Here is a 24,840-nt window from a genome sequence, read left to right on the forward strand (position 1 = left end):
AAATACTACATGATTTAATTGTCAGTGATGGGAACACCATAACCTATTTTTAAGCATATTCATGTGTGAAATCTGGTACTTTGCCATCCACTGCCTTATCTAATTTGGTTAACTTCCGAAGTATAATGCTTTGGAGGTAGGCTTGCATATAAAGCGTCTTTGGGTTTCAGAAAAGCGCTCTAAAAATAAAATGTATTATTATTATATCATTTAATTATAGGCCTAATTAAAATGATCCTGATCTGGATCACTGGTTTTGCTACTGCATTTGAAAGCTTTTGGGGACAAATGCTTGAGATATTAAAATGGTAGTGATTACTTTGAATTTTCTTTTTCACTTATTGAAAACCACAACTCGAGTATCAGGATGGTCTTTATCTGGAAAGTTATCCACATCTCATCACCACGTTGTCACGGCGACCCTTTGTCACGTCACAGATACGGTACCCGAACTCAGATCGCCACCCAAACGATACTGCTGTTGCTAAGGAGGCAAAAGTGCAAATTTGTATTTTATATTTTTTTAAACACAGGGTTTGGTTTCGGATCGCGCCCGATTGACGGATTTCTGAAAGGGAATGGAGCCTATACGGCCGTCAACGCAAGACAAGTCGAACGAGTCCACGCACACACGCCGGAAGAACTACAAATATGTCATCTCTGTGTACTTCGTAACAATTGTTGGGCGCGTATCTAATGGGAATTGTAGTTTGTAGCACTGCTCTCATATCATTTCAATGGGTTAACTTTCTATTCTTCTGTGTTTTTGCCAACTCAACATACAATGTTGATGAAATGAATGAAATTTGGTGATGATTCATGGTTTTTGTGTTAATGTAATAGCAGTTAAAACAGAACCGGTCAAATTTGACCGCGAACACCAAAGTAAGGGGGGGAAACGAATACAATAGGAGGGTTTTAATGTAACCATTGCTTATGACATTGATGATATTTTAAATCAAAAAACATATTCCCTAAAATTTGGAAGCTCTGGATGCCATACAAATGAATAGTTGATATTTTTTTAGGGCCACAACTTTGGCACTATGCATCTAGTGTTATCAAACGCATTTCAATGGTGAAACTATCCAAACATATTGCATATGACAACATTGTCCACTACGTGTAAGCCAAAAAAACCTTATTCTGGTTCCATCATGGGTAACCCCACCCATCCTCTCCACCTGCAGCTGGACAGACAGATAACCCCCCCACCTGGACAGACAGGAGCTCCTTCTCCAACAGACTGCTGCAGCTCCGCTGTCACAGGAACCGATACAGGAAAACATTCCTGCCCACTGCAATAACTCTGTACACAACACGTTCTCACTCCCAACCGGTCACATGTTGACGGACGGTCAACTCCTTGCAGTATCAATACTAATTCGGCTGACTTTTATATTTGATCCAATCGGTATATTGGTATATTTACACCATAACGGTGCACAGCTGATAGAAAGGGACACCTAGTGGTTAAAGCACGTTATTGAAATGTATTATTTTTATTATTAGATATTAATAGGAGACACAGACAGACAAACTAATAAGGCTTTATTTAAACATTAAAGAATACTTTAGGTTAAAGTATTATTTTGAATAAGAAAAAAGCTTTGGGGGGTATAAATATTAAGCCTGACAAAGTACTAATATATTGCTTTCCTGCAATGTTAACTACTGTATGTTTAAGCACTTATTTTAACTGATATTATACATATGTATTATACTCTTATAAGATGTATGTAGATAGTATAAGAAATGTGCAGAATATGACAGTTTAATGGTGGAGGTATACACACATATTGATAGATGTCTTGTAATGCACTGTTGAGGAATCTGCGACCCAAGTTGTTCATCTCCGACCTTGTCAGGTATTGAACATTCAATAAATAAAGAACACAGAATTATTAAATATAAAACACAGAATTTGTGTGATTATACTAAATGATTTACAAATAAACACCACTGCATATTTACAACTGTTACACATGCTGATGTAACGCAAATGTTTCCAACTTGGGATCAATAAAGTATATCTTATCTTAAGATGATCGATGGCTACTGCCATATTTGCAAAGTTTGCCTCTGAACCTTGACAAGTGCATGTTTCAGGCTTATCAATTTACAACAGGAGGGGTCACAGACATAAGACGAGCTGTTAAATAAAGCTCTTCTGACCTTAGCTGGCATGTGGGTATATGACATGCTAAGGTCAGAAGAGCTTTATTATTTATATTATATTATATATATATCTATATATTATTTATATTATATTATATATATTATATTTATTTTATTATTTATTAATGCTGCCCATAATGGGCAGCATTAATATATATATTAATGCTGCCCATTATGGGCACAAGCAATTTCCCCCCATTTATTAATTATATGTTTTAAATGTGAGTGTTTCCTATCCCCTAAACCTCCAGGGATGTACACAGTTTAATACTGGCAACTTCTTATTATGGGAAATATGAAAACGTCTTTTAACAATTCTCAGCAGAGACGTGCCATAGAACATGTTTCGAAACACACTATAGTGTGAAGTTACAACACAGTTACTACATTTGTAGTTCTGGGGACGGGGTGGGGGAGGGGGTGGACCCGTTCAAATCCAGTTTTGGACAGTCTGCCGTGGTTCCATCCCATTTCAAAGTGCTGTTCGACGCTCGGCGTAACCCTCGGCGCACACTCAAACATCCAATCAGAGCTTGAGGACTATCAGGGGTTTGTCCATGGTTATGGCTAGAAAGGAACCGTCTAGTGTAAATATGACGTCACGTTCTCGTTGTAACTCTCGTTGTAATCGGAGCGGCTCGGAAACACATCTACAGCAGTAACATGATGCAACATACACATTAATGCAGCAGCAATATTAACAGAGAAACATCAGACATAATAGTAAAACACTGCAAGGGAACATTTTATTGCACCAGGAGCTATCTTGGGACTTTTACTGCGACAACGTTGACTTGCCTGTGAATAAAAAATAAACCATAGTGTTGGTGATCTACAGTGTTGTCATTCTTCTTTGAACACCAGCAAGATCGCTAACACCCTATTTTAACAATCACACTCCCTGTAATTGACATAATTAATAGATAGTTTAGCTTCTCATCATCAGTTGCTGTGGCCCACTGATGTTAACGATCGTAACTGAAAGGCTGCCTTCCAAACGTAAACATTCAGCCATGTGACATTCAGCCAAACTCTCGCGAGAGTTTTAGAAAAGACGGATCCTTTATAACCTTTGTCCATGGATGGGTTTGTCAAGCGAAGCGGAGAGAATACTTACTTCCGGGTGTACAATTCTCTAAAGCAAATGAGCTGCTCCGACCCTCGGTCCTGACGCACTCCAACTTGTGTTTATTAATCAAACAAATAAATACACACAAGGATACTTATGTGTTGTTGAGTAAATAACAGTGTGCGGTTTAGAAAAGAATACAAAATTAGAAGGAAAAAACGATGAAACAATAGATTTCAGTATTCTGAGCCCCTACTCTCCCCATAACTGACGGCAACAAAAGTCCTACATTATTCAATTAAAATAAAGTAAAAACAATAAGTGTGGCTTGATATTGAGTAAGAAAAAGGTTGATAAACGTTGTGAGAATGGATCTGCGGAGAGCATTTCGCCTCGATCCCAACGTGTCTATTACCAACGTTCAGGGAGCTCTATGCAAGTCGGTGACGGGGAGGGGCCCTGACCGTCCGTCAACATGTGACGGGTTGAGAGTGAGAACGTGTTGCTGTACAACAAATCACCTCTGGCTGGAAGAGAACTCTCTGCTCCATAGTTTCTCTCTTCACTGTACATTTGACATATTCAGTGTAATATTTATTATTCCATCTGTCACATAGTTATGTAAATATAATACCTTGCATATCCTGTTATTGCTCATTTGTAAATTCAACATGTATATTTTCTTCTTTATTTCTTGTCTTTTTATTTGTATTGTATAATGCCATGTGTTTTAATGCTGCTGCAACGCAAAGATTTCCCAAATTGGGATCAATAAAGTTCTATCATATCTTAAACCAACAACCAGTGTTCCGGATGAGGATCATCTCTTTACAAAAAGATTCAAGTGCTAACCCATATTGTTACTTCTAAATGAATTTATTTCCAAACGCATTATAATGCAGTGTGATGTAAACAACAAAAAGTACCACAGACGTATGCTTAATTTATATTTATTCATCAACCAACCACATCAATAACATTGTTTTTAAAACAATAAAATGGTCCTCTCTGGCAATGGTTTACTTAACTGTTTCACCACAATACAAGTAAAAGGCCACCATAAGGGTGTATGTCTTGACTCTAGAGCGTTGGGGTTAGTCTAACATGAAAAGCATGGAAAACAGAACATAAAATGAAGTTATGCAAACGGTTATAACATACAGTATTAAGAAATCATACAACACAACCATTTTTTTATGATTTAACTATGTATATTAAACATGTACATTCTATGAGTAAATCAAATATAACAATTTATAACAATGTATTATTTGGTTTTGAGAACAACAATGAGGTGATTCACCAAATAAACTATTTGTTGTTTATCTCAATGTCCCTAATTATACATCCTAAAAGACTGTGCATTGTACATGTTGAATGAAGTACTTCAATCAATCAGGTTAATAGCTGGAGACCAAAAAGGAAATATAACTGACAAAGCAATTAAAGCAAGTAATGCAAAAATAAACAAAAATGAACAATTAGAGGAAAGCTGTTATTGGCCTGCGGTGTAACAGGTGCAGTCATATAAAGTTAATGACAGGTAAATCCTATAAGAGATCGAAAATAATAATGCATAGGCATTCCGTTCTGGAAAAAAGGGAAAGACCTCCTGCTCTTGGACAATGATGTGCTCACCAAGTTGTATGGTAACCAGCAAGATATACTTGGAGATTTAGGAATTTACATTCTAGTGTTTCAAAAAGGATCAAAAGTGAATGGTTCATTGCTCAGGATGCATTCCAGGGACGCTGAGCATCTTCTTCAATACAATTTAAGTTGTGTACAAGTGAAATGTTTGACCTGATGCTGCGGCATAGGGAAAAGTCATATGGTCAACATATTCAAGGGTGATCTTCCATTGAGGAGTATGAATACAATCTCTAAATATAAAGTCAGTAAAGTATTTACATTTCTGATAGCACATCAAGTCTTGGCGGATATTCGTGCTTGAGAGCAGCAGCAATCTGGGGAAATACAGAGAAACAAAAAAGAGGGGCAGATCAGAAACCAAATTTGAGGTTTTTGAATACACAATGTATGTTTAGCATTAATGAATACAAAAGTAACAGCAACATGTCTAGGTTGAGGCTAAATCAACAAAGATACTGTACATTAATTTATAAGTAAATTACCTAAATTATGTTTCCTTCTTCATCTTCACTGGTGTCTGGACTGCTTAGGCCACTTTGACTTTCCTCTTCATGTTGAAGGAAACAAGCATCAGGACCTAAAGCAGTCTTGTACTGCTACAGTACCACCTGCAACCTCTCCAACGCCTCAGCATGCTTCCTTCTTAGGGTGCACCCAAGTCCTCCATTCCCCTTGTCTACATCTGAAAATACACAAAATATTGTTATATGGACATACTATAAAGTAAGATTGCTTCACGAGGCCAGAGCACTACAATGGAGTATATTCTCTCCCATGTACATATAAAGATGATTGTCACTGTCAAGGGACTTCATTATGTAAAATGGCCGGGTCGAATGGGCAAAGGCCATTATACTCCATCCAATTTCTGTGACCAAGAATGATTTGGGATGACTTTTTTTCCTTTAAGACTCATACTTTACAAGGTAGGTTAAGTTTGGCTTTCAACTTACCTTCCTCAGCCACCTTATTTTTTAGAGCAACTGCCATGTTCTGCAACCATGTGCAATGCTGCGCCTTCTCCCACAATAGGATGCCTTTCTCCTCTTGCAGTCTCCGTGTAAGCATGACTTCATCAAGTATCTTTTTCTTGGCTGTAAAGTTAGCTAAAATCCAATCACAGTTATGTATATACATGAATCACATTTTCATTATAGCATAACAATATGTTTAAAATTCCAAACATGTACTTTCAAAATAATCAAATGTATACACAATAAGAAAACTTAAGATATACCCTTAAACTAAATAAACGTTCTAACACTCTACATGATATGTGCATAACTCAGCAAGGTATACCTTCATATAACAGAACTTCAAATTAATTATTATGAAATATCTGAAAACTGACTCATGCCATGAACTTCCCACGGCCACAGCGCGGACATGATGCTCCCTCCAGAGAGGGAATGCTTCACCGCAGCAACATCTATGCCTCTGGCAGAGTCGTGTACCAGCTGGTTGTACTTCAGTACCTCCTGATTAAGGCGCTTTTTGTCGTCTGCAAGCTTCCTTCGAAGTCGATGGCGGAGCTTGCTGCTGTCTGAAAAAGACATGAAGTAGTGGGATATGTGACAAACTATATTTGCAAGTGCAAAAAATATATATAATTCAGTAGGTTGAATCTGCAACCTAAAACATTATATTGTTATACCATTCTGTCGGTAAAGGGATTGCTTCCGCTGCCTCACACGTAGGTAAAGCCCCTCAATGCTTTGCTGCAGTGCTGTTTGAAGGATGTCTTCAGAAGTACCCGATGTTTCTGATGTTCCTGTAGAAATAATATTGGCAGTAAAATGTACTGTTACACAACACGTAACGGTTTTGAGAAACAAAGTTGTGCAACATATTTAAATCCTTTTAACACAAATTGATGGTACAACTATGGAAACTGGAACATATCAGAGATAAACATGGACACATAGTTGGCTTGCTATTGCTTGAAGATTATGTCCCTGTCTACTGAAATCCAGTGAGGGTCCCATTACGTGGCATGAAAAATCAGCCTTATTGCCTTAAAATTGGCTGCTCTTTAGGATCAAATCTGTAAATTCAAACAGTCATGGACAATGATATGTAGCAGGTGTTATCTCGTCGTGCTTACCAGATGCCCATTCCTTCACGTCGGAAATCCACGTCGACACCATGTCATCTGAGACACAATGTAGCTCTGTCTTGAGTTCCTCCAGACTTGCAGTCTCTTCCAGGAGCCTCTTACTAGTCTGATAAACAGTAGACGATGGACATTTATCAAGATTAAAACTTGCTATGATTAACAACAAGCCATGTGCAAATGACAAAGGACACAACAAAACCTTTAATAGGAGGCTCACCTTCACATATTTTGTGGAAAGTGCCTGATGAAGGGAGTCACCTTTTTTCCTGTTCCATCCCATTGCATGCACTGTGAGCATGTCCAGTCGTGCTTTTGAAAGCAATAATGAGGTTATGATGTGTCATCTAAAAAAGTATACAATAATAGGGCAAAACCTTCCACTCACCTGCTTTGGACATGTATTTTGTTGTCAGGGCACAACGGGACAAGCAGCTGTTGACCTGCTCCACCTCTTCCCCAGCGGTCATCCCTGCTCCCTCCTGGTTCTTCCCACTCCATATAATCTGATGGTAAAAGGTTGCTGGAATTGTTGTGCAAAGAGGCTACATACTACTATACTAAACAGTATAGCTTAGATATTTACTACTTCAGTATTATAAATATAAAAAATATAAATGTACGTGATACAAAAATATTTCACATACCTCGCATTTGGTAGCATGGGCTCGAGCATGCATTACACTGAGGAATGGCTTCATGGTGGTCAGCTCCTGGAGAGCAGGAAGGACACTTGCAGCTTTCTCCATGTACGGCCAGTACTTGCAAGCCACATCCATGGCGAAGAACTTGGCTTTGGCTGGCATGAGTTCCTTTTGAAGATACAGGGGGTAGGCGAATATCTCCCCCCTGTACATATTTAAGGCCTTCATAAGAAACCCATGGCGACATACAGCCACCTCCATCCCTTCTTCATCCAGCTTCGAAGCCCTCCTTGACGTCTCCCTCGCTGCTGTCCACTGGGAGTCCCAACATGTGCCTCTTCCCTGGGTCTAAGACACACATTACATCATGACAAATCAGTTAAAAGCAATGGAATCACGATCTACACCATTTGTTCTAATTATCGGATTTTGGAGTAGATGGTAAGGAGAAGTAGCTGAATTTGAAGAAAGTCAGGGTCGGATATACATGGTTATTTTTGTGATATACCTATAAGGTAAAATGACGAATAAAAACTTGCATTTTTCAGTGATCTCTGTATTTTATCGACAAATGCAGCCACCGCGCTGTCTTCTGCTACAAAGAGCCCATTAAAAAAGGCGCTGCCATCAGAACTGAGGAAAAAAAGATAAGCAAATATATCCATGAAATATAAACAGTAATCATAAAAGTTAAATAACAACATTGTAAAAACAGCACCTTCCACTTTGCCGAAAGCGATACAGCTTCCTGTTTCCATCGGCAGAAACAGCCAACATCTCCGGCGTGCAGGCAGGGCAGATGAAAGGAGCACCACAGCAGAGCTGGTCTTCCTCATACGAGGCATAGGAGAACTCCAGAAAGCTGCGCTGCAGTGCATCTCTGTTGACAGGTCCAGACTGGAAGATAATTACATATATTGCTGTGGTTTTGTCTATTTACGGAAATGTTATAATATGGTAAAGAATATTTACACTTACTCTTCCTCCACACTTTGTGCGATGCTCCAGCAGCTTTGCAAAGGCCTGTCTGGAGAATCCCGGAGAGATGACCTTGAGCTCTTCAAAGGAGCTCAGAAGGTCCAAGGTGTAAAGTGTGGAAATACTGACCGAAGCTGGCCAGTATCCACTCTTAAGGAGGACTTTCAAGTCGGGGGTCCACTGCTGCTGGCAAGTTTGACAGACATATAGTGGCAGATGCAAGTCATAACGCCCTTGGAACAAGTAAATAAACATAATTAAGACACATTTTACAACAGTTCCATCTCCAAATAGTCAAAGATGAACAGATATTACATGAAGGTTCTACTCCAAGTGGAAGCACAATGCCTCGGCCCACAACAGTAAACATATAACAACAATTCAATAGAAATCCATATATATCCATATATATATATATATATATATATATATATATATATATATATATATATTTGTTTACCATTGATGGTAATTAAAATCACTGGTTTGCCTGGTACCACAGTGAAGTTTGTGCCTTTACAGGAGCAGTTGGGTGCCTTCACAGTTGGCAATATGCAAGTTGTCAAAAAAAAAAGAAAAGCACTAATTACCATTATATGCTGGCCGAAGAGACATGTGAACATCAAAATGCAAGTTTGAGCGAGCATACCTTGGTCATGGGTGTCATATCCACCTTCCACTCTAACAACACACGTTGTTGGACTAATTGGTTTAAAAAAAACATTCATTAAACTGTCCCTGTTGTGGAGTGTCTGGTTCTTGTGATGAAGTACATCAGAGTCTCCACAGAAACACTCCTCGGGGAGACACTCTCTACACCTTGGGAGGAAATACAAAATTATTCTAATATCCTAGAATTACTTTCATTTTCATGTGGGTTTTTAGGTATCCAGTTTTCTAACATCCCAAAAGTCATGCATGTTAGCTGAAATAGCAGGGCACTGAGCATTAATACTGAAAAATTACAATTAGGTAAAGTAATTTAAATAACGGTAAATGTTATCTCACCTAATAACAGCCGGCTTGTGGCAGAGGCCACACAGGGGATGACCAACAGCCTCTTTTTCTAGAAGGCATTGTAGGTGGTGTGGTCTCGCTTCTTTCCAGCGCTCTGAGGCTTTCTGCTGCCGAAAAGACCAGGATGAGGCAGAGCTTTTTTGAGGCTCAGGAGGAGGACATGAGGAAAGAATGTCAGAGAGTCTCTGCATATTCTTTTCTGTGAACAGAATGGGAAACTTTAACTGTACATGACTATATTTAAGATGAACACTAAAAATCAAGGATCATTTCTTTGCTCAGTATGGAACTGGCCAATATCTTTACTGAATTACATTCCTCGTTCGAGTCCTGAACTGTCAGTTGTGTATAAGGTTATTTTCTCTCACTAACACAATTTATTTAAAAATTGATTTTAGTTTTAAACTTAAAGCCATTTTTGTGATTTACCAAATTCGTGTTGTGCTGAAGGTTCAGTACGCAGAACCTCCACACTGGAAGACTGGAAGGCCTCAGTCGGGGGGGATGTGACTGTAAAACATCACACAGAGGGTTAACAACAGATAACTGATGATTTGTATTATCTACCTATTGTTTAAAAGCTTGTGAAATTAAATAAAGCATAGTTCTTATGACACCACAGTGGGAATGTCTCCGACTGTAGTGTCACTATGCGTTTATATATTGGAATTATTGTAGACCCTCAACAAGCAATTACTGTGTTTTTTCGATTTTCCAACCATTTACTTAGTAAATTCATAAAAATGTAAAATAATTGGGATTTCAACCTGTAGCTGAGCCTTGGAGTCGCCCTTCACGCCTCCCTCTCGGCTTGCCACGTCCTACACAGCCCCTTTTAGGGGACTGTAAAGTGTCTCCTACAGAGCGTGCCCGTTTCCTCTCCTCAGCTGCTTTCTGTGACCAAGTAACAACTCATGTAAGATTGATGTTGCTGATAAACTGATACCATATGACAGTGGACAAATAAAAGTAAATTCATTCACTTGAAGAACATTTTTGCTTCAAGTTTTTCCTACCATATACAACTAATGAAGTAAAACAAGTTGAACAAGCTTTATTTAGTAAGCCTCTGCCCCCCATGTTGTAATGATGAACCGTTTTGCAAAGGCCCTATACATTGATCCAAAATCCAGTTACTCTTGGCCTGTTCAGCATTTTTTGGATAACAGATAGTGCCAAATTCAAGTGGGAAATTAATGAGGTCATGTGGGTTAAAACACCAACCTTAGCTTCAGCTAGCATGTGTTCATGCTTCAGCTCAAGAGCCATGCGTTTCCCTTCTTTGGATGTGGGATTATTGGGGTCTGGGTTGTGTTTTGTTGCCATTGCAACACAGCCAGCCAGACAGCCAGACAGACAGACACAACAGATATGCAACAGCTGCTGTATGAGACAAACAGAGATAGAGAGACAGATTGTAAGATTGAGATGGATAGATGAAGAAATACATAATGAATGATAGAAAAAGATAGAGACAATAACTATAAGAAAGGTAGGTAGATAGACAGAGAGATAGGTTGAGTTTGGCTCTTAAAAGTGCCGTTGGTTTTATGATGGTGTAGATCAGTGTATGGGTTTGTGGTGTGGGTACAGGAGCTGCAGGAGAAAACAGAAAAAGTGAATTATGTAGTGAAACTAGCTTTTTTAAATGCACATTGTGACGGTTTAACTACTTTAGACAGACTGAGTTCATTTACGTGTTTCCTGTTTCATACGCGTAACAAGCACATGGACATGGACTATGCCCCTCCCCCCCAAACATATTTTAAAATGTCGGCCAGCGTTAGTACTGTCATGTGTAAAACAAAAGCGATTAAGATAACGTATAACTCACACTTTAACACCGACGTATGTAGCCGTAATTAAGACAAATATTTTTCAAACACCACTTATGAGCTGATATAAATGTAGCTAAACTAGTTTAAGCTTATGTTGAACGTGAGCTAGCTAGCTAGCCGCTCGCAAGAATAATTTCACATTAATGTTGCTTTGCTGATTATGGTGAAAGCATTTCTCAGACTTAGAACAGACTTCGCGTCGAAAGGAGCCAGTTGAGGTGGTTCGGGCACCTAGTTAGGATGCCACCTGGGCGCCTCCCTAGGGAGGTGTTCCAGGCACGTCCAGCTGGGAAGAGACCAAGGGGTAGGACCTAGAACCAGATGGAGGGATTATATCTCTTCTCTGGCCTGGGAGCGCCTTGGGATCCCCCAGTCAGAGCTGGATGATGTGGCCAGGGAAAAGAAAGTTTGGGGCTCTCTGCTGGAACTGCTACCTCCGCGACCCGACCACGGATAAGCGGGAGAAGATGGATGGATGGATGGATGGATATCTTAAACCAAAATAAATAAAATGGAAAATTAACCGACAACAACAATTTAACATAAATAAAACAAGGATTAAAACAAGGATAAGTTTGACTCAATGTTGTGTAAAGTACCGGTTATGGTTAAAAAAAAAAAATTGTATTTTTATTTTTTGAAAATAATACAGCTTCCAGCTTCCCGAGACACAAAGAGGAGACACGAACAATTCTTCCACTTGAAATGCGTTTAAACTGTGTCAGAGAGATGTTTCATCGGTTCATTTTAATTGGGGATTATGGGTAGTGGAGTGTCTTCGGCCATCCTAAACTCGATGATGCTCGAAATTTCCCTTATAGGCCTACGTCTGTTTCCGGTATAATTGTGTGTTATTGTTGAATAAATAACAGTATGTTATTTTGAAAAGAATAACAAATTAAAAGGAAAAATGAGCCCCATTTATTTTCCTCACAGACAGCAACAAAAGTCCGAAATGATACGATTTTAAATAAAAGCAATAATCGTGGCTTGATAGTGAGTAAGAACATGTTTTTATGAACCACACAGCTTTCGGTCTTCCTATAACACGTAATGCTGTGAGACTACCAACAGAAATACATTGCTTTTAAAATCGTGCTGTGCAACACGAAAAAAAAGGGGAAAGACTACCAATAGAAATACATTGCTTTTAAAATCGTGCTGTGCAACACGGAAAAAAGGGGGAAATCGTGTTGATGAACACGAATCAATAGATTAAAAATCGTGTTGGTGAACACGAAATGCCGTGAGAGTGGGTTGCAATATATAGTAACATCCTTCAGTTTAAGATGGATTTACCTATTTTGTAGTGTTTTTACATATGCAGCATTGTACAATGCAAAGAGATTTGCAATTGTCATGGTTTGTTTACATTGAGCCCTTTTGCTGTGTGATTATTCCTCTACAGATTTCGGTGACCTGACAGAGGACGCTGCACATGGGCTCAAGAGTGTCCTCAGTCGGAGGTGGCACTTCCTCAAAAGCCAACACAAACAGGCTGTAGGCTACATGCGTACAGCGGTGTAGCCGCTAATGCCATGATCTTCAATTACAGCAGGACAGTGAGGAGTCGGATGACAATGACTACACTAGCCCTGAGTCTGAGGAAGAAGACCTGTAAAGGTTTCTGCCTAGCTACACAGAGGCACTGGAGAGCTCTTTCACAAGCGACGTGTCACGTCCACACGCTGGCACACGCCATAATAATGACAAAACACATTTAAAACACAATTAAAGCCATACAAAATAAAGACGTTATAAAACACTATATATGAGAACAATATGAAACTATGCACTTGTTTCGCCCGACTGAGTTCATAGTAATGTGAAAATGTGTTTATATTTTGTACTTCCGTTTATTTAAAGTGCTTTGACTTGCTGATGTGTATGAAAATAAATTGCCATGCTTTTATATTTAACTGCCTCTTATTACTCAAACAAGTGCTATACAATGGTTGTTTTCTTGTCACTGCATTTTGTCATTCGTTGATTATGAACTATTAATGTAAATAAGAGTTCATACATTAACATAATTCTTTATTAGTATCGTGCATAATGCAGGGTAAATACCAACACATTCTCACTCCCAACTCGTACTTCTAATTTTGTATTATTTTCTAAACCACACAGTGTTATTTACTCAACAATAACACACAATTATTATTGTGTTTATTTATTTGTTTGATTGTATAATGTCGGACTTTTGGAGTCCGTCAGGACCGAGGGTCGGAGCAGCTCATAGTAGTTGCTTTAGATAATTTTACACCCGGAAGTAAGTATTCTCTCTTCTTTGACAAACCCATCCATGGACAAACCCCGTGATGGTCCTCAAGCTCTGGGATTGGATGTTGGAGTGGCAGTGCGCCGAGCGTCCAACATCACTTTGAAATGGAATGGAACCACGGCACATGGTCCAAAACTGGAGTCGGACGGGTCCACCCCTCCCCCGACCCGTCACCAGAACTAAACATGCTGGCTATTGTGTGTTTCGCACATAGGTTTCCATGTTCTGTGGCACGTCTCTACTGGGAATTGTAGTTTTAAAAGACGTTTTCGTATTTCCCATAATAAGAAGTTGCCAGTATTAAACTGTGTACCCCCCTAGAGGTTTAGGGGATACGAAACACAGTGGTGTTATCACGTTTAAAACATATAATTAATAAATGGGTGAAAATTGCTTGTGCTCATAATGGGCAGCATTAGTATACCCACATGACAGCTAAGGTCAGAAGAGCTTTATTTAACAGCTGGTCTTATGTCTGTGACCCCTCCTGTTGTTCATTGATAAGCCTGAAACATGCACTTGTCAAGGTTCTGAGGCAAATTTTGCAAATATGGCAGTAGCCATCGATCATCTTCAGATAAGATATACTTTATTAATCCCAAGCGGGGCCATTTTTTCGTTACAGCAGCATGTGTAACAGTTGGAAATATGCAGTGGTGTTTATTTGGAAATCATTTCGTATAATCACACAAATTCTATGTTTTATATTTAATAATTCTCTGTTCCTCATTTATTGGATGTTCAATACCTGACAAGGTCAGAGATTAAAAAGGTCAGAGATTAAAAACTTGGGTCGCAGGTTCCTCAACAGTGCATTACAAGACATCTATCGATATGTATGTACCTCCACCGTTAAACTGTCATATTCTGCACATTTCTTATACTATCTAGATACATCTTATAAGAGTATAATACATATGTATAATATCAGTTAAAATAAGTGCTTCAACTTAGTTAACATTGCAGGAAAGTTGATTGTCAAGTTCCAAAATAAACTATGCAATATATTAGACGTTAAGTACTTTGTCAGACTTAATATTTGTCTGTAGATAGATACCCCCAAAGCTTTTTTCTTATTTAAAAGACCTTAACTTAAAGTATTCTTTAATGTTTAAATGAAGCCTATTTAGTTTGTCTGTTTTGCACATCCTCCTATTAATATCTTTGGACGTCCTGCACTAAACTGTTTTATTGTAGAGATCACAACAGTATCTTCTTAATATTTTCATCTATATTTCTATGATTGACCTTCTACTTTTCCCCTATGTATGTACTCTTAATATTTTTATGTTTCATCAAATATAACATAATTCAACAAAAAAATGCAATAACGTGCTTTAACCACTAGGCGGTACGGGTTAAAAAAACCTCAACTTTAAAGTGTTAACAAGACAAATGATACTGCTGTTTCCAGTTTAGTTTTTGATGGATGTATTTTGCTATCGACACATATATTGTTTTGATATTTGTGACACCAATCTTCGGAAAAAGTGTGTTTGGTATCTGAAATAAATTAGGGTTAGGCAGGTAGCTGAGAGTGGACCGGCTCCGTTTCCACGGCAACGGTGGCTGAGGATCATGGGTAATCTAGCCTTCCGCTGTCCAAAAAGACCACAAAAAAACGAGTAAAAAACCTTTGAAGCCCCTGTACTGGTATTTAGAAGTTATCTACTGGCACTTCAGCATAGTTTAGTTAACTGGGGAAAGAATAATAACACTAAATTCCTCCCATCAAGAGCTCCCCATCAAACACCGCATTGACTTTAAAATATTACTTTTCACTTTCAAAGCCCTCAACAACCTTGCCCCCACCCGTCGCCTCAGATGTTAGCTGAAGCTAACCTACTGCAGCCCATCAGGACAAAGCTCCGGACCTGGGGTGACAGGGCCTTCGCAGCAGCCTCCCCCACTCCCTCTCCAGCCACGTCAGATCCGCCAACACTCTCACATCATTCAAACAATCTCTCAAAACTCACCTTTTCACTCTTGCCTTCAACTCCTAATCAACTAACTAATCAACCCTTTCCCTTATTCCACCTAGCTTAGCACTTTCTACTTTTGTTATTTTTGTTTTACTTGCTTGTAAGCGCTTTGAGGACCAGGAGAAGCGCTTTATAAATGTAATGTATTATTAAATTTAAATAGCCTACAAACAGTGTATTCTCAAAGGATTTGAAGCATTGGCTACTTATTTCTTGATGTTTTGTGCATTAAGCATTATGTTGTTAATGTTTTCAATATTGTACTATCATCTCAAGGACCCCTTGTGTGCTGCTTCTGTGTATTTCAATCAGGAGAGACTTCATTATGTTTAAAGAACATTTATTGACACATGCCATACGATAAATGTTAAGTCTTTGGCGATTAGACCCTGATCCTGAAATGGTATATCTAAAGGGGGAAATGGAGCCGTGAGCATATAGGGAACCCCCCCCCCCCGGGGTCTAGACACTGGTGATGATGCTGAAGATCTGGATTTGATGAGGAGATGGGATGAAGAGGAGGTGTGATGAGGTCTTTGGATTAGCTCTCCTGGCAGTGGATGTGATGAGAGGAGGTGGATGGGATGGAGGCGGGCGGCAGCATGACAACCTGAAATAACAGCTGACTGCCATTTTAAAGTTTGGCTGCAGCACAGTGATTGGCTGCTGGAGAATAAGGTGAAATGTAATATGTTAAAGACAACGCCTGTGATGAGCTGATTATATGCAGCTGCGGAGTGAATGTATATATATACCTAGTCTTCCTGAAAGAACTTGCGCTGAGCTTCATTTTACATCAATATGCAATTCACCTGTGAAATTAATTGCCAGTGGCCATAAAACAATGCAACAATCCTTCAAGTCAAAAAAATGTTAAGTCTGTTGCAGTTGTTAAACTGTTGCACTTTAATAATTCCATGCAAACACCAAAAACATTTATTGTTTTGTTTGGCAAAGGGATTTGCATGGGTGGGAATCAGGCTTCTTGCCAGGATGGAGGCCAGGACATACCACTGAGAAAAAAATAAAATAAAGGGAGGGTGAAAAAGAATTAGTGAAAAGTAATACACATTCAATTGATTTTCATTAGCCTACTTTAAAATGTTTATACTGTTTTAGAAACATTTGAAGACAAGTGCAGTGTTGTATGAAGTATTTGGTATTCCCCTGTATGGATGCAGCGATTAACCAATGTCACTTTTAACAGTTCAGCTACACTGAGTGTTTTTGTTCTCATTCTCTAAACAACTACATTCTGGTACGTTAAGGTTAATTACAGCAACTGTTGCTCATTGAAAATATGGAAAACGGGTTAATCGTGTTAACAAAGGTAAATAGGCACAGCAGCTGAAAATGCCAAAATGTTGTGGAAAAATCCTATAAAACCTCTAATTATAAGAACACATTCATCCATCCTTAGTGTAATAATTGTAAAACCCTGACAAAGGTGATGTTTCCTCAGACTATTATCATAGGATCAAAATGTAAAATCATTGCATCCCAAGAGCCTTACAGCACAACATTTCAAGTGAATAATAACTCCTCCAACAGGCACATTGTATTCCAAGATAAGGGATAAAATAGAATTTGATAGATAACAAACAGTCTATAGATCCCCTTGGGGAAATTATATCATGATGCGTTTGTTACGTTACAATTTGATCTGCCCAATAATAGTACAACATTTCTGTTGTTGTTTGCTGATTATTTACTAATACTTTAGTAAGTGTGGACTTAACGCCAGAGTAGCTAACGTGAACCTGGTGTCTCTGTGGTGTAATCAAATATTGACACAGCTTTAATTAAATAAACTACCTTGTTTCAATTTATCGTTTAGTGTGGACTTTGCACATTTAAAATAACATGTGTATAGCTGGTGCTACAGACAGCAGAACTTTTTGCATTTTTCTTTAACAAATGCCACCTAAGATAATGGCGTGCCAACAATTACCACAAATGTTAACAGCACACATAGATGTAATTGTACAAAAGCCAATTAACATACCAAATGGTGCAGGCCTCCCAGTCATAAAGGTGCTCCGTCCCCCCCTGTGGCAGGTAGACAAAGACATTGTACATCTGTATGCTCTTTGAACTTTGTACTTTCACAAGTACTTATGATATATGTATTGTTCAAATAGTTTGCATATATTTAAAAATATAGTCGTGAAAAAAGACATCTGACCGACTAGAGGGATTTACAGGATGTTTACACAAATAGCTTAATGTGGTGAATTGGACAACAGTATTCCTTCAAGGTAAGATAAAGTAATTGCTATACAAATTCAGAAAAGTTATCCAACAGCAAACACTGTCATCCAGGTAATCATTATCCTACCTTTCGGTTCCTTGTCTTTATTATTTTGCGGACACGGAACACCTCGAGATGGTTGTGAGAGCAATCTGTAATTGTATGGAATACATTATTTACAGGTAAAGTATGTTTTGTATAGGGCTCAACTCAGAATGCACAAACATTTCCACTGTGTGACCTAAGCACATTTAGTGTCTCCTACTGAGAAATCACAGAAGTTTAAGAGTCTACACATGGTTTTATTCAAAATCTTAGCTTCTCTGCCATTCCTTCGGGATGTTGCTGTGTCTGCTAATGGACCGATTACATCTTACATTGCTTGCTACTGAGTGGATATGTTTTAGTCTTATATTCATTACACTTGGACTTGGGCTCTGTAGCACTATATTACATTAAGCAATGATGTGCAAGCTTTCTATTAAATTATAAAGTATAGAAAGGTTTTAATGAATGTGACTTCAGCTTATCAGACAACATACAGGTTACTCTGTTGTGTCTTTGTTTTAACTCCAAAATGTGCATGTGTGCGAAACATAAATATAGCACCCATGCATAACATTTGAAGGCAAATATGAGTCTGGCCTTTAATAAATCAATGTTTGGAATGTCTACAAAAATCGCAACATTAACTTACTGATGCTTATGTGGCATCTAAATGTGAGTAGAATATAAGCTAAACATACCTTTCATTGTTTTGGTTCTTTTACGTGGCTGCCGCATTGGTGGGATTTGGTGTGATGGTTCCAGCATAATTTGAACCTGGTTTGGTGGTGGGTGGGTGCTGGGAGCCTGGTTTGGTGGTGGGTGGGTGCTGGGAGCCTGGTTTGGTGGTGGGTGGGTGCTGGGAGCCTGGTTTGGTGGTGGGTGGGTGCTGGGAGCCTGGTTTGGTGGTGGGTGGGTGCTTGGAGCCTGGTGTGGTGGTGGGTGGGTGCTTGGAGCCTGGTGTGGTGGTGGATCTGCTGTTTCCTGTGGTTGCTGTCTATGGGTGATGGGTGATGGATCACATGGCACCAAATTTAAGATGTAGCTTCCATCGGGCAGTTGGTTGGGTGGGTCTTGGGGTGGTGTTGGTGTGTCAGGGTTCTCCTCTTGGTCTGGGTTGAGTCTTGTCCAACCTACAAAGGGTTTGTAGTACAAATCTGTTTAAAAGCCCACATATTTATTTATTTATTTATTATGTATAATACCATAATGTTGCATTGCTTAGTTATCTGTTCATATATAATATATTTATACATATCCACATCTGTTTATACAACCTTTTCATTCATGCCTCCCCATGTTAGTATTTCATTTTACTTTCTGTCTTATCTTATTCTATTTCATAAGTATATATTTGACGTATTCCTGCATGTTAGTTTTGCACCTACGTTGTTGGAATAGTTTCTTCTTGCACTATTTTATTTCTTCTTGTACTATATGTATGCTGCATTGTTGGAGGAGCCTGGGGGTTAAGATTGTCATTTCCAACAACTACGCTGTAGCGGTGCATATGACAATAACACCTTTGAACATTGAATGTTTGAAAACAGGAACATGGAATACACACACATACATTATAAAATATGAAATTAGGCCAATGTGCAAAACATGCAAACAAAGGCAACCCTAATCAAGCTAAACTTTAAAAAAAAAACATTGGTTGAGTATGATGTCACCGACAGGTATCTGCTTGGCATCAGGGCAGAGGAGCCAGAGAAGCTGAGGGTTGTCCACAGAGCCACTGCTCAGCGCAATTTATTTGAAGAAGAAGCACGTTTTTTTTCTGACTGTGTGACTGTGACTCTGATGTCCCAGAACACTTGTCCCCTATTAATTCTTACATGCAGGGGGTCCTAGCAGTGCCAGTGGTCCACCATGCAGCATTACGAGTATCATACTGTAATGAAATGTTTACAGCAATCAAACTGATCGCTTCAATATTTGCAAAAGTCAATGGTATCCCCCACACTGGGTTATCATTGGAAAATGGAGGTTTGATAAGTGAACAAAATGTATTTATTTAAGTTTTGGCCTGCAATATAATTAGGACTCATAGGCTTTATTATATGTATAATGATGCTTATAACATGTATTTCTACAATCTGGCTTCAATTCACCACCTCACCATCTGCATAGACAATTTCCCCTGTCATCATAATCTTCTGTCAATTAAAAAAAATATATAGATTACAACTTTTGCATGGGAAGTGGCATACACCTCTTTCAAGCCCTGTTTTGTGCATACATAACAGTTATAAATGAGACCCCAGCTCTTTAAAATTACTCTCTTTGTTGCTTTGAAATAAACAGGACAAATCAACACCACACATTGTATAACAGATAGTCAATATATGCATGAGTGACTCGTCCAGATGGTTATTAAATAAATACAATCTCACCTGCAACCATCAGCTTGAAAATGGCCTCCACATTGTCGATGCATGTCTTGGCTGATGGGCTAAGCTGGGCATGCATGGGCATCAAAACCTTCATTTTAGATGTCCGTGGCACCCTATTGGTCGGGGGATACGCCAGCAGCAGCAGGGGCTTCAAGCCAAGGGCATGCAAGTTCTCCAGCTGGGAAAATAATTGTTGAGAGGTAGAGAGATCAATTAGATAAATACACAAAACTGTTGTTTACATTTGAATTTATCCTAATATCCTGGCATCATAATAAAAACAATGATTTGTTCATAATGTTTTGTTAGATACATTTGGGATTTTTAACTTATGAGACACTTCCTAAACTTCCTACACATAATAGTTAATTCTGTTTGAAAATCATTAATCATGAATTATATTCCAGTGTTTCCCCTAGGATGGAGTCATAGCAGCGGTGCTAAGGCACGTGGGCCCAGCATAATGTGAGCGCGGAGCGCGTGGTATATTTTTGTGTGTGCGCATGCGAAGTGCGCCCCGCCAATTTGTTTCTATGTGTCAGCACAAAAAAGGCTCTTGAGGCCTAGTACCAGGGCCGGTTCTAGACAATTTTAGGCGAGATTTTATGTGTAAAGAATAAATGAAAAAAGACAAATACACTGCAAAAACAGAAACTTATTGACATAGGTAATAGACGTCAAAATGGCTTCAAATGTATACAGTATTGTATGAACATGTTTGAATTGGGGGGTGGACGTCACATCCTCTAGGGGGGTCCGGGGGTATGCTCCCCCGGGAAGATTGTTTTTTTAACATTTTACACTAAAATGCTTCAATCTGGTGCACTTTGAGCACACAATTACTAGAGACCTGATATAGGGGGCACAACTCTAAAACACCCATATGAAAAAGATCGGTTTACATTTTAATAATCAAATAAGTATGTGAACATAACCAATAACCTACCATAGCCAATAACAAATAAATGTAGCTTATTTTATTTTTGTTGTTCATTCATATCTTATTTTACCAAGTTAACATTTATTTATTTATGCATATTTTTGTATCTCTCCAACTTTAAATGATATTTTTGGTTAACTGTCCTATAGTATACATTGGAATGATTTAAAACCCGTTTTTTATTGATCCTAATAATTATAAAGGAGTGCCTTGGAAATATGTGTTTATATAATTTGTGGTCAAAACGTTTGAGACCCACTGAGATAACTTAGACTAAAATTAACTATATAAATACTCAGAGAGTCCTTAACCTCACTGAGCCTCTCAGTCTGACAGGAGAGCTCTCCTCCACCCTGGTGGAAGAAACATATACTTCTTATGTTTGTTAGCGCAGCTAGCACCAGATTCTAATAACAACAGCGCCGGTACCGGTGCGCCCTCTCCCTTGCTCGCTCTCTCGCTACCACGCTCGCACTTTGGCTGTGAGCTGCGGGCGCCTGATAAGCCAACATCCCCCACTTTCATCACTTACAGCGCCCACCGTACAGGGCAAATTAAACGTGTAACCGGGGCGAAAAGGGTGTTACATTTACTTAATTATGAATGTTGTTACATCAAGGCCGAACATTTGGATGAGCACCAACGGGCAAAAATGTTTTTTCCCTCCCAGAGCACGCCCCCCAGATCTGGCGCCCTAGGCGACCGCCTGTGTTGCCTATGCCAGTAACACAAATACTACAAATCCACATAACAAACAATCAAAAAGGAAAAAGGGTAACGACTTATTATTATTTTAAGAAAAAGAAAAAAAGTAAAGAAAAATAAATATATATATTTTTTTTTTGGGTACCTGGCTGGCGCCCCCTAGCAGCGGCGCTCATATTTCAACAGCGGCGCTGCGCTGCCACTATTTGTATATAGGGGAAACACTGTATTCTCATTAATGATACAATTAATACTGTGGATGTGAAGCAATACCAGTTCATTTATAATCCTCTGTCAAAGTAATAAAACTACTTTTCACACTTTTGGTGAATGAGATAATTCTGTAAACTACATACCAGAAGGGCGGCGTCATCAAGAACGTGGGACTTGATTCTGTTTTTAGTCATGGATGACAACCACTGCTTCTGCTGGCTTTGGAATTTGTCCATTTTTGAGTCTCACATTGTTTGGCTGTGGATGTTCACATAGTGGTCAGATTTTATTTCCACAGTAAATATTTTCTCTACAGTTTGGGCAGGTCTTTTTTTGTGACCCTCCAGCCATTTGTAGGAGTGAGAGAGTGATTAAAAGAGAAAGTGAGAGAGTGATTGAAAGAGAAAGTGAGAGAGAGTGATAGAAAGAGAGACAGTGAGAGAGAGAGTGGCTCTTAAAAGTGCCGTTGGTTTTATATGTGTGTGTGTGTGGATATGTGTGTGTTGGTTATAGTAAGCGTTGTAATGAAGCTGTAAAACAGGAAAAATAAATAGGATTATTTAGAATAACAGTAACATCTGTGCAATACTCTATGTAATAATAATTAATCTGTGCATTACTCTATATCCAATAATAATTAATCTGAGCATTACTCTGGCACACATTATGCATATATACTGTGCATATCAGTGTTTCCCCTACCATTGTCTTGGAGGGGCGCTGCGCCCCGACAACGGAGCCCCGCGCTCCCCCTGAAATTCAAGGTGTTTAAAAACACTTTTTTATAAAAAAAAATTAATTTATATATATATATATATATAGCACCAAATTGCAACTAATCTATATCTACTGTCACTTTTCACATTGAACATGTGTTCTTTTATTAAATAAATTAAATGCTTTCATTTTAAGTTGTGAGTTTAGTGTTTTTGACCCTAAGAAACACTGATGCATTAATCAATAACAATAATCCACAGCTCCTCTGTCCCCTCAGCCAGCACCCCCCCAAAGCAGTAAACCTAGGGGAAACACTGCATATTGTTATATTATGCACATATTTTTACATACTTGTATATATACTTGTTATATCTTCTACTATATATTTTAATTCTACAATGTAACAATCCCAATTTTCCCCGGAGATCAATGATGTATTTCTGAATTATATTGGGACATTTGGTGGTCCCCACTGGCAAGTCAAATCCTCTGGAAAAACTCCAGTTCCACATTTTTGTTCCACTCCATCGCCGATGCCCTTTTGCCACTATTAAAACTCTGTGTTGAACACTGTCTTTACAACACATGTGCAAATACATGCATTTAAACATATCTTTCTAGCAGGCACCTCCACTATCCAACTGTGCCGGGGACAGCTAATGTCATTTAGCTGTATAAACTATAAATGCTATCCAGCTAAAAACTTTGACCGGAAGGCCGGAGGCCGCTAGTAGCTGGTAGCTGGACGTGGCCGCTACAGTAGGTTGCGCGTAAACTGTAAAAGCTAAACACACTACAAAACTCAACCTAATATCCAGGAATGAAACGCTATAGAGACTGTGCTACAGTGGAATAAATAAAAGCAATATTATTTCGTGTTTTAAAGAAATAAACTCCCCTTGATTTCCGATAATTACTGTAGTCCGTTGTCAGATGAAATTAATGAAAGTGAGGTGATTGTGGGTAACGTAACGTGGCTACGTCACGTTGCCGTCAAGCGCGACGTAACGTTGCCGTGGCAACGACGTAATCTTCTTCTGGTTTATTGTTGTTATAATAAAAATTATTATTATTACTATTAAACAAAAAGCATTTAAAATACAGTAGCCATCGTCATTCCGATGTGGGGGGAGTGGTTTTCACCATCATTATCATCATTATATTTTTTTTAAATGACTAATATTGGCCTACAATACCCCTTTATTGATCAAATAGGAATATAATTGTCTTTTAAATAACGTAAACTAAATTTGACACAGCTGAAGCTCTGGCCTTCCTTAAAAAATAACTAATTTAATAAAAATCACAGTTTTATTTTTTGAGAACACAAATTTGGTAAATAATGCACCATAATACATTCTGACGAAAAAATAAAAATTATTATGAATACAAATAAAATAAAACAAGCCTCCCGTGAATTACTACAAGCTATAAAGTAGATTTTAAAAACGTTTTATAGAATAAAAAGCTCACTGCAGGACGTTGTAGAAATGCGTGTGTGCACCACGACAAAGGAGCCTCATTCACTTTAAATTGGCGTTGTTTGCGTGGCGCCGACACGTAAATGAAACAAATGTCGTGACTCCACCACGCAATGCGGTGTTAAGGAGTCCTGGTGGAGTCACGCATTCTGGTGAGATCAAATAAAAGCAATAATTGTGGCTTGCTATTGAGTAAGAACATGTTTTCATGAACCACACAGCTTCCGGTCTTCCTCTAACACGTAATGCCGTGAGACTACCAATAGAAATACATTGCTTTTAAAATCGTGCTGTGCAACACGAAAAAAAGGGGAAAATCGTGTTGGTGAACAC

General features: G+C 38.7%; 2 protein-coding genes across 2 annotated transcripts; both read right to left on the bottom strand.

Moving 5' to 3' along the window:
- Positions 1-4,181: 4,181 nt before the first annotated feature.
- LOC307038820 (uncharacterized protein) lies at positions 4,182-11,487 on the bottom strand. The gene is made up of 17 exons (XM_079680497.1): positions 10,877-11,487; positions 10,420-10,546; positions 10,082-10,162; positions 9,644-9,851; positions 9,096-9,454; positions 8,636-8,868; positions 8,376-8,554; positions 8,197-8,290; positions 7,661-8,005; positions 7,402-7,519; positions 7,234-7,325; positions 7,005-7,122; positions 6,555-6,671; positions 6,252-6,443; positions 5,854-6,006; positions 5,383-5,582; positions 4,182-5,214 (listed from the first exon to the last, which is right to left on the bottom strand). Exons 1-16 carry the CDS (start codon positions 10,976-10,978, stop codon positions 5,497-5,499), a joined length of 2,604 nt encoding a protein of 867 aa, XP_079536623.1. The 5' UTR covers positions 10,979-11,487; the 3' UTR covers positions 4,182-5,214; positions 5,383-5,496.
- A 5,180-nt stretch (positions 11,488-16,667) lies between these two features.
- LOC307041974 (uncharacterized protein) lies at positions 16,668-20,613 on the bottom strand. The gene is made up of 5 exons (XM_079685590.1): positions 20,452-20,613; positions 18,754-19,185; positions 18,095-18,159; positions 17,762-17,805; positions 16,668-16,769 (listed from the first exon to the last, which is right to left on the bottom strand). Exons 1-5 carry the CDS (start codon positions 20,543-20,545, stop codon positions 16,733-16,735), a joined length of 672 nt encoding a protein of 223 aa, XP_079541716.1. The 5' UTR covers positions 20,546-20,613; the 3' UTR covers positions 16,668-16,732.
- Between the last annotated feature and the right edge of the window lie 4,227 nt (positions 20,614-24,840).

Source organism: Notothenia rossii (genome assembly GCF_949606895.1).
Source record: "Notothenia rossii genome assembly, chromosome: 5".
In the NCBI taxonomy this organism is placed as follows: domain Eukaryota; kingdom Metazoa; phylum Chordata; class Actinopteri; order Perciformes; family Nototheniidae; genus Notothenia; species Notothenia rossii.

Excerpts from the sequence above, each read along its gene's own strand:
- LOC307041974 (XM_079685590.1), bottom strand. The coding sequence starts at position 20,545 with ATGAAGGTTTTGATGCCCATGCATGCCCAGCTTAGCCCATCAGCCAAG. Across the intron at positions 19,186-20,451 it reads TTTCAAGCTGATGGTTGCAG|GTTGGACAAGACTCAACCCA; the intron begins GTGAGATTGTAT and ends AACCCTTTGTAG. Across the intron at positions 17,806-18,094 it reads TAAAGACAAGGAACCGAAAG|GGGGGGACGGAGCACCTTTA; the intron begins GTAGGATAATGA and ends TACCTGCCACAG.
- LOC307038820 (XM_079680497.1), bottom strand. The coding sequence starts at position 10,978 with ATGGCAACAAAACACAACCCAGACCCCAATAATCCCACATCCAAAGAA. Across the intron at positions 9,852-10,081 it reads TTCAGCACAACACGAATTTG|AAAAGAATATGCAGAGACTC; the intron begins GTAAATCACAAA and ends TTCTGTTCACAG. Across the intron at positions 8,006-8,196 it reads TACAGAGATCACTGAAAAAT|ACCCAGGGAAGAGGCACATG; the intron begins GCAAGTTTTTAT and ends TGTGTGTCTTAG.